This window comes from Anneissia japonica, unplaced genomic scaffold (assembly GCF_011630105.1).
Source record: "Anneissia japonica isolate Jap-2015-1 unplaced genomic scaffold, ASM1163010v1 scaffold287834_len5846547_cov211, whole genome shotgun sequence".
NCBI lineage: Eukaryota > Metazoa > Echinodermata > Crinoidea > Comatulida > Comatulidae > Anneissia > Anneissia japonica.
In genome coordinates this window covers 4,752,710-4,763,956 of record NW_022704992.1, presented here as the reverse complement: position 1 = coordinate 4,763,956, position 11,247 = coordinate 4,752,710, and the positions used below count along the sequence as shown (strand labels likewise).

The 11,247-nt window shown below is 33.5% G+C and overlaps 1 protein-coding gene across 1 annotated transcript; it reads left to right on the top strand.

Annotated features, from left to right (window-relative positions):
* Window positions 1-512: 512 nt before the first annotated feature.
* Window positions 513-9,269, top strand: LOC117105059 (SIN3-HDAC complex-associated factor-like). The gene is made up of 6 exons (XM_033246068.1): window positions 513-669; window positions 2,216-2,326; window positions 3,781-3,926; window positions 4,228-4,405; window positions 4,678-4,861; window positions 5,137-9,269. Exons 2-6 carry the CDS (start codon window positions 2,230-2,232, stop codon window positions 5,396-5,398), a joined length of 867 nt encoding a protein of 288 aa, XP_033101959.1. The 5' UTR covers window positions 513-669; window positions 2,216-2,229; the 3' UTR covers window positions 5,399-9,269.
* Window positions 9,270-11,247: the final 1,978 nt, after the last annotated feature.

Below are 11,247 nucleotides of genomic sequence, written 5' to 3'. Positions count from 1 at the left end.
GCATATACAGGGTCCCTTATTTCAATTTCTCAAGTATCACAATAATTCTAATGTAGGATACACCAATTACCTACCCAATTAATCATAATTAATGATAAACAAAATGGTTTGACATTGAAGTCGGTAATCTTGTGAATTTTGCCTTGTCTTGTTTAGAGCAAAATTATGGTTTGAAATGATCAAAACTTCATTATATTGAATATATTGAATAGTTGTATACTCTTTTTTCATGGTTAGTACAAAACCTGTCCGTTCTAGTAGTTTTGTTATTAGAAATTTTATTACAACAATGTACATTAATATTAATTCACCACCGTTGATCATTTATGGAGTAAGACTTTGTTGATATTAATGCACCATAGTGCATTAAAACACATATTCTTTCTTCCTCTTCCTTTGTTCAACACACGTCTTTGTTTCTCACCCTTTTCCTATGTACCCGCACAAATAATGGAATCGCCTTGAGGAAACATGGTCCCTAGACAAAGCGTTTTTTTAATACTCTTTGTTTGGTTTGAGAGCATTTCAGATATAAATATCACAAAGCAACGCTGCTTTGACATCTGCTGTCCTGAGCTACTGCCGACAACATCATGCCATGAGTGTAACCCGGTTCGCACCCCTTTCACCTGGGCCGTAATGGTCGATACCTCATCTTAAACATCAAAGGTAAGCTTCATTATAATTATAGTAAATCTAAGCACCGAAGGTTCACAGGCAGTAAGATCAATATAATCTTAGACATGGGAATAAATATCGAATGTGGCATTTCAGACAAAGAATTGCAGCATCGGCACAAAGGCACGATTCTCTCCATCGTCCTATATTCCTTCTGTGCCGATATTGGATATATAGTGGGGGGAGGAGGAGGCATTGTTTTTTCTTAAGAGGTGGGGGATGGGGGAGTGACAACCCTATTAGCATAATTAATAGTTCTCTTCATAGGCTTCAGAGACTCGATAAATTGGGCTTAATTTACTTTAGTGCAATAAACGAGAGGTAAATAACAATGAAATTATGTAACTTGTAATAGTGGTGTTTTATATAGCAATATTATTTACTATTATAGGTTCTAACTATATATAACTATAGTTGGACTGTGGTATCTGTCTCTTATACACATCTAGATGTGTATAAGAGACAGGCATATTGCTTTAAAATTCATTATTTGTCGTTAGACCTTTTATTCAGGTCGTTATTTCTTTATTTAATTGACTGAACAAAGCCACGAAAAAGACGAATTACAGCATCCTTAAAGGAAGGAACTTCCGTACCGAGTCCAGGATATTATCAATTTGAGGCCGATCAAAACAGGAAATGTTAGGGGTACCCGACGCAAACTCAATGTATCTTGAAGTATACAACAAAGACTATGCCATAGTTGTTAAAGCGGAAAAATCCGTATTATTCAGTATAATTCTAGTTCTAAGTTCAAATCTAATCGAGCTTAAAAATGGACTGTGGGAAAGCGTAAACATGTCTTTCGATTTTTATTTTTTGTTTTCGATTTAAGCACTCTCCATAATTAAATTGCCCTATTAGGTTCATTTAAGAAAAAGCAAATCTATTAGTAGGCCTATAGAGTATCAGGGCAAGAAACAGTGCTGCCGGGATTGCGTTCTGCTCAGGAGGACCTTTGGTCAGGGAAAACGGTTTGAGAGGGATGTCCCCAAAATATGAACCATATCATATCTAAACAATGTCGCGTTTGATAGGGATTTTTTCGGCTACCAGACTGGCGAGCGTCCATTTCGTCACCCCTGGATCCACCACTGATAGGGCTTGCACCGTACTTTAACAATTATTTTAGTTCAGTAATTTTGGTTAAAATTAATATAATTGATTCGGTGCTATACTGTTTTTTTGTTTAAAAAAATGGCAATTAGGCTTTACAATAGTACGGTAATTGATAGGCCTGTGCCTTTATAGTGTATGAATATAAAAAATACAAGCAAACCGTTTCATCATATACGGATATGTTAGTTTATATTTAAGAACTAGCGGACATTGCGTGAGTAAGGACAGACAGACAAAGCCCGTGTCGAAAGCAGTTCAGAAATTTGTATATAGGCGTACTTCAGGTGTAATCACTATCGAACCTATCGTATTATATGAGAAACAATCGTCAACTTAGATGAAAAGTAGAACCCTGTGATGTTTTGTGTAGGAAATTAACAATTAACAGTTAGGCCTACACTTTTGTTATTTTTTTCAGAGAGGCATCTGGGTATGTGCAATATGTTTGCTTTCCACAAGCCTAAGATCTACAGGAGTATACAGGGCTGTTGCATTTGCCGGGCAAAGTCTTCGAGTTCTCGGTTCACTGGTAAGTGGATGATAGTTGTTTGTTTATGAAGAGGGATGTGTACCATGCAACATCTTTTCTATCCTAGATTAGTCAAGACAATAATGTTCCTTTCTCCTTAAATCGACACCTTTAAAAATCTGTATCAATTGCACTCTGTTATGGGTTTTTGGTAGGTCATTCTAGATACAAAATCGGAGTTTCCATCACGCCATTTTTCACTTTAATTTAATGCAGGCATTTGCTAGTCATATGTATGCGGGAATAATTAAAAAAAACATTCTAATATCTTATGGTTTATGTATGTGTACATATCGACCACTACGAAAATATTAATCTATGATTTGTACCGCCCCCCCCCCCCACACATGTTTTTAGGTGGTGTTTTCATGTAAATGTGATTTTATGAAAAAGCTTAATATATCATGATATATAGGCCAAGGACTGTGGTATAGCCTACCTATAAAGTATTAGACCTTTATATCGTATATATTTGCATAGTAGGCCTAGAACAATTTTGTTAATGTAGGGCCTATAGAGAGAAAGTAGACTCATTGTTTACGGTATATAAACTTGCAGTTTACCAATCACTTTTCGTTGTGCGACCGATTTTGCTATGTTCTTGTATAATATACTGGTAGATAGTGGTGTGGACTAGCTTAGGATAAACTGTATTTGACCTACCCATATGCCATGTGATTTAGGATCGTTGGAATTAACAATAAAGATAATAATGATGATAATCAGTGGGCTACGCTGATTATATATTGATGGAAAAGTGATAATCTGTTATCGAATTCATGGTTTAAATCAGCCAGATAGCCAAATCATAATCAAAGATAAATTTGGCTATTATTTTTTTTTGACAACAATAGCCAGAAAGCTAATAAATTACAGCTATCACGGTTATATTCACATTACTAAACATAAAAATATATATATATATATATATATATATATATATATATATATATATATATAATGTACAATTAAATTGATGAATGAACAATGTACACATTAAAAATTTAATTACAAATACACAACACATTTGAAAGATTAACAATTTTAAAAATAAACACAGGCAAGAATATTAGATATATAGAATTTTATTAAATTAAATGCCTATTCAAAAAATTTAGAGGATATGTATCCTGTATATTATAGTAGGGCTATATAAATTATGTACGATAAGTCGGGGTTACCGTGACACTGTCAACAAATTCATAGAAACAGTATCGTACTTGAATATTTAACGAACAATTAAAGTAAATAGTTAATGCGTACACTTTAAACGAACAGGCATAGGTAAATGATCAAAACAGTGCTCAAATACAGGAAATGAAGTTATGGTCGTGCATATATAATAATGTGTATATATGGTATATATTTAAGCCTAATCCGTTACGATTAATGATTTACACATATAGATGAAGATTTGGACGTACTGTATATTTCTCTGATTTGTTTCTCTGTAGATTCAAAAAAATATGAAGTCGACTTCAAACAGTGCTTTAAGCTTGGTCGAGACCAAAAGCGCTCTGGGGAAATATGCAATGCATGTGTACTGCTAATTAAAAGATGGAAGAAGCTACCAAAAGGAACAGAACGAAACTGGAACCATGTAGGTCAAAGTTAATTACTTTCTAACCAATGTTTACTTGAGGAGGGAAATATTCGTTTATCAGTATAGGCCACACCCATATCCAGTCATTAAAATCAATGTGAATAGAGTTCGTAAAATAACCAAAACACGGCACTTGCGTGTAATAACTACAGCATAATATAGTTAATAAAACTATTGATTTCAATATAGTACAGCTAGCTACATAATACAGTAAATATAGCAGATTTTGTCAGGCCTTGCTTATGATTTTTAATTTTATTTTTCCGTTATAATTGCATGTTTTGTTGGCATTTAACAGGTGGTAGATGCACGTGCAGGGCCGGGGAACAAAGCAATGTTAAAAAATAGAATGAAATCTAAAGTACAAGCGACGGAAAACAACGGTTCTCCAACAAACAAGAAACAAAGGCCTAGCAGGCCACCGGTTAGGATACGAAAAATGCGATTGATGGATACATTAAACGTGGAACGCGAAGGTAAGTAAACCAGGATGTAAATTCACTTTATGGTGATAGTAAAATGTATTAAAGGAATATATTTTTGTGCAGTGATGCGTCGAAACGAATGGGAGGTCTCAATACTGTGGTTGACACAACGCATGCCAGTCCTACAGAATACCACATAGTCGCTGTTAGAACGCACTAAAACCGTGGAATAAAAAAATCATATAACTCCACACTGTTAAACGGCTGTAGTGTAGGTATTGTAATAATCCTATGTGTATAATGACATGTAACTTCTTAAACAGGTAGGCGTAACGAAGTGCGAAATATGGGTCTCAAGAGAACAGGCCACTCTCCTCCAAGCCCCACTCCAAGCGACTTGTCTGACGACGCTCATGATGGATCGAATCTCGGGGAAGGCAGCATCGATCCACACCAAGATTTCCCACCCTCCGTACGAGATATCTTAGACATCAATTGTTGGAGAATGTAAGTCATTTTTTAGATACTTTATTTATGAAAATTATATTAAATAATTTGCACAATTTGACAAAGTGAGTAGCGCGTCTGTTTGTTTTTTTTTTGCTGAGATACTACTCAACAGCCGTGACTCGGAGATACCGTTCTTATTTTTTTGTCCCGTCATTTTTTAGGTCAATCATATGATTTTAGGGGCCGCTTTCATCTTGTTGTGATTAGACTTAATATACAATTTTTATATGCCAAAAACTTACAGCAGTATATTTTCATGGTTACTCTTTTAGGGAAAAGATCTGTTGCGGAACGATATTCAAGGGACCAAGAGGAGAGGTTCTAGTGGATCCTCATCTTCTGAAACCGTGTCGGTGTGCTATTTATAAACCAACCTACTCAACAGCCGTGACTCGGACAAACAGTGATCAGATCGTACCAAACAGCGAGCATACGGATCAGGAATGGAAGAAGGATATAGAATGGAACAAAGTGACACAAGATGAAATCGACTTTCATGGAAGTCACGTGCCAAAAATGGATTGCTCCATCTAACAAGCTTAAACTAAATTTTGTTTATACAGCCTACGATCTACCGCTTCTAATTTTGCTTTAATGGGCCTAACTATCATCGTGGTGTATGATTTTCTAACATTTTTCATTTCCAGTTACGGAAAGATAATGTTTATATTAGTTCTTTGACACAACTCATTTATTCATTTTCTGTTACTTTATTTGGTCCCCTAAACCATAAGCATCGATTTAACTTTTATTTTTAATTATTAATAACCATAACATAACTGTTCATCATGCTCTATGCAACTAACGATTCAAAATACACATTCCATGCTAAAACCGTTAAAGCTCTTAAACAGTAACCGGTACCAAAGGTTATCTCACCAAATTGATATTTTCTCTTCCAAAATATCAACATTTTCGGTTAATAACTTATATTTTAATAATCACGAATAATTCCTAAAATTCTCCATAGTATTTACCAAAATAACTTTATATGCAATCGTAAATGTCGGTAATTGTCTAAAATTCCTTCAATACAAGTTGTTTCATCATTTCCAATTAGCCCTACCAACATCACATGACTGATGTTGGTGTTGACTAAATATGATAGATACATATTATAATTGTCTAAGTTTGACGTTTTTTACCATTATATCCATACACGAGCAAAATAGCTGGGTTTTTTTTTGTTTAGAAATTAGTCACATGGTGTTAAAACCTTCTAAACAACACAAAATAGGAAGGCAAATGTCTGACTAGACCTACATCAACAAATTCGAATAAGAAGAATGCAGTTGCGCCCTCTATTTTTTTTCGAAAAGAAGCCAAAACTGTGAAATCTTTATTATAGATCTGTCCAAAAATATGTAAGCATACCATACTGACTCACTACTGCATTATTATTATTATAAGAAAAACTGTATACGTTTGTATGTCGCACTCCGTCCTGTTTTATTTATTATGCATGTAATGCATGAATTGTCAGTTCCATATTGGAATATTTTAATTTTGTAACCGATGTTAATATGTTGTTGACGCTTAAAGTACTTGCCAATAATGTCGGGATATTCATGGAAATAGCTAGGATTTAGTACCTAACAGTTTAGTTAATCTTTTTTTGGTGTCGGGATATGCATTTTCAGTAATGCCTTTTTTTTTTTTTTATTAAAGTAAATATACTACAAATAATAGAAATACTTGCATATATTTACTTATTTATACAGATAATGATATACAGTACTAACCTTTGTTTAAAATTCAAACGTTGGTGACGGGCTACTAATGTTGGTGGTAGCTAGTAGACTAACCCTGATGTTCATCTTCGATTCCAAATTGGTGTCGGGATATGCATTTTTAGTGACGCTTATGGGTGCTAACATTATTATAATTAAAATTATTGCATATTTACTTAGTTATACTGTAACCATAGATATATTATATACTGTACCAACTTTTTTTTAATATTCAGGCGTTGGTGACGGGAGACTAACGGCGGTGGCAGTAGACTAATGTTGGTGTTTTATAATAAGCACAGCACAACTTGCACATACACGTCTTGTCTAACCCTTTCAGTGCATCGCGTCCTGTCTTGTTTCACCTTTTTTTGTCTTAAACCCACCGGTCACACGCAGGTTGCAGGCATACTTGATAAAGGATATCTTCTCTCTTTCTCAGTCTTTCTAATTAGAAACCAAAAGCTCTCTGAAAATTTGGCTGGTTCCTCTTTATTCGAATATGTACAATAATTGAACAACCTACCTGGGTAAATTCAGCTGATATTCCAATGTGTGCATTTTAGATCTCTGATAAGATCTATTCGAAACTCTTTACTAGCTTACTCTATCTCCATTTCCATCTTCGCAAATCAAACTCTTCCTCTTAATGGAGTGTCCAATATCAATGTTGTCTGCTATAAAAATCTGCGAGACTGGTGTTTCTTCCTAACTCATTATAATCATCCGTGTTTTAATAGTTATTTATAGAATTAGTGACTAATATTTATATACCGTATAATATTGCGCTATTAATGCTTTGTATTTAGAATTAAAAATGCATAAATATTTGTGGATATTTAATATATATATAAAATAGGTAGGCCTTTGTTTATTTATATGAATTTATTCTGCAATAATACAATAGTCAACTGAATCTTACGCCACTACGAATGCTGCATTTTATTCAAGTTGTGACGGAGAGAGCATATTTCTTGAACTCACCCAAGATGCGTCTAACAATCAGATTTATGAAATCAAACTAATACGTGTGCTCATGCTAGTACTGATATCATTTTAAAAATAATTTTGAACGTGTTCCATTTATGATGAACACTGGTCAAACTAATTCTACATTCAATAAAATGATATTAGTCTAAACTAATACTGTATACTAATAAACGACAATATATTTGCTTAACGCTTAGCTAACTAACACTAACAATAATTGCATCGCTAATTGCTAATTAATTACTAATACAATAATAATATTACTAATACATGTATCGCGTTAGAATAGTACTAACACCATAGGCACTATTCAGAGAATAATCGTAGCAGACACCTTCGTATTGCGTTCACATTAGAAGTGAACATCTTTGCACCTTGCACTGCTAACAGTAGTTATATATTAATACTATCGTCTTAACATCCTTGGCGTTATTTCACTTTTTGATATAGGCCCAAGTGTTGTGTAATTCGAGTAATTTACTTTAGTTATAACATAGAAGCCTTGGTTTTTTGATGTTTAACATTTGACCTGTTGGAGACAATCGAAAATTGTACTCCAATGTAACTTGCACTAACACACCTTTAGAGTATTAACAAAAATAATTAAAAGATAGACTTCGTTTGAATAACATGACGTCATGAGGCTGCTCCAATAAAAACACATACTGTATAGCATTAGTAACCGTTGACGCGTTGTACTAGTGTTATTCAATTAGTTATAGTCTCTTTAAGATGTAGCAAATTTGTTGTTTGTGTTAATTCAATTAGGCCTACAAACTTTAAAATGTGTCATATGGGTGGGTATGACCATGCTACCAGACAAATGATGAATAATTGTGGCCCTTGATCTCAAATTAAATTAAAAAAGTGTATTTATACTATGTACGTTATCGATGTACAGTAGTAAATGTAAATGGTTCTTTCTGATTGGTATTCTGATTAAGCCTACTAACAAGTGATTATTTTTAAATCATTGTATTAGGTCTATCTCAATACAACTTAGCAGGCCAGACCTCAAATGCAATTATGATAGGTATCTTTCGTTGAAGTTAGCTCAACACTTCAGCTGGACTGAGTAGAAAATATAGGCCGGTTTTGATGTTTGTTTTATTGTCAGTCCAACACTTGCCGTGTATAAGGTTATGGTAACGTAATTTTTTTAATGTTGCGATTAATAGGTTCAAACCGGCCATGTTAATTCAAATGAATTCTAAACGTATTTGCTTACAAATATTATTTTAAGACGCATGAGCTTAGTAAAAAAAACTGTTTGTTGAACAGACCGACAGTTAAAATATTTAGGCCTACGTTTACAGTGGTCATTAAAAAAAAAAGAATATTGTAGTATTAGATTTATTTATTTCTCACGTGTAAAAAAGTACACTTAATGTTAATAGTAAAATGGTGTTGTTAATGTTAGTGAAAATATATATATATAAAAAAGCCAATGTAACCAGTGTAACCCTCTTTTAGTGGTTGATCAGGTGATGCGATGGTCACGTAAACAAGCATTATGAGCTATTTTCCGTATGTTATGATCCCTTCGATACTATTCTGGGTACATTTCTTGCATGGTGATGCGTTTTTAATTTTTTTGGTTCATTATCTAAGATGATAACCATTTTGTACCGCCCGGCGTGTGTGCTGTTTTATCGTTATTTTATATATTAAACACAAATAATTTACTTCTTTTTTCACTTTTGTAAATATTTCTTGTGTCAACGTGTAAGATATTGATAGGTCGGTGGCGTTAGTAGTCAAACATAATAGTGAGTTTCCAATAACCACGCCTACTCTGCAGCCGAGTGAAGATATGATAATTACAATAATGATAATGATAGTGAACATTGTGGTTACCTTCCCAATGCAGAGGATATTAAATAACAATGGCCGTAGGTATCAAACTATGATTATAGGTCTACTATTAAGAGTGAGAAAGAAATAAAGAATACTGTTATGGTGATCGCTAGTGATGTCAATACACTTAAAATGAGCCTTGGTGATGGTGATGACTAGGCCGTGATGATGATGATGGTGTTGCTGATAGTAGTTGATAATGACAGGAATACGGAGGATGATGATTAATGATAAGTTTCGGATATCCATGGCCACGTCCTACTGCTATAATTTAATAGCAGTGACTCCTCCCTGGTATAATATATTTTTGAAATGACTGATTAAATGGATGACGATAAAAAACGTTGTGACGTCCTGAGTATGCACCAATCAGTACTGTCTACATTTACCATAGGTCTACTATAATCTGTTATCAATGTTTATATTGCATACCCACTGGGTTCAATATTTGTGATTTTTCGACGATCCACTTGTTAAAACAGCAGAATATCTGGTGCCAAGGGCGAAATCAGCTCAGATGTCTTAAACTTGAAATCATAACGAATTCTTTTCTGAACGTTGACGAAATATCGTTCATAATACGTCGCCAACACGCTCTCACGTAAATATGTCTACTGTCGTCCGAGTTAACGTTCAAATCAGCATGGTATCTGCCTTAGTATGCTCCATTTTTTATTAAATTATACTTTCACCACGAACTTTACCCTTTAACAATAAGAGGAATCGGGTAAAATATTCCAAGGAAGCCAGGATAAATTCAGTCTACTGTTAACATTGTTATCGCACCATTATGTTCTCTGGAGTACGGTACGCTTCGGAATAACATCATAATCATGATTCGGATGAATAGGACAGTTATATTGTTAAAAGTACTGCTTTTACAGGTTAGATTTTATATTCCATTCTATCTATCTATCTATCTATCTATCTATCTATCTATCTATCTATCTATCTATCTATCTATCTATCTATCTATCTATCTATCTATCTATCTATCTATCTATCTATCTATCTATCTATCTATCTATCTATCTATCTATCTATCTATCTATCTATCTATCTATCTATCTATCTATCTATCTATCTATCTATCTATCTATCTATCTATCTATCTATCTATCTATCTATCTATCTATCTATCTATCTATCTATCTATCTATCTATCTATCTATCTATCTATCTATCTATCTATCTATCTATCTATCTATCTATCTATCTATCTATCTATCTATCTATCTATCTATCTATCTATCTATCTATCTATCTATCTATCTATCTATCTATCTATCTATCTATCTATCTATCTATCTATCTATCTATCTATCTATCTATCTATCTATCTATCTATCTATCTATCTATCTATCTATCTATCTATCTATCTATCTATCTATCTATCTATCTATCTATCTATCTATCTATCTATCTATCTATCTATCTATCTATCTATCTATCTATCTATCTATCTATCTATCTATCTATCTATCTATCTATCTATCTATCTATCTATCTATCTATCTATCTATCTATCTATCTATCTATCTATCTATCTATCTATCTATCTATCTATCTATCTATCTATCTATCTATCAAAAAACAATAAAACGTTAGTAGCTAAAACGGGGTTACACTGACATGCACAATGTGGTTTACATCACCTAATAGAAGCAATTGAGCTTATTTTTTGTCTAAATATACACAAATCAGTGAGCTAATTATTTCATGTCTAAGGTAAGTTTCAGAAACTATAGCATGGCGGGCATTTTAACAAGTGGTTTACCATCGTACCAACTGTGCCGTATACCTCA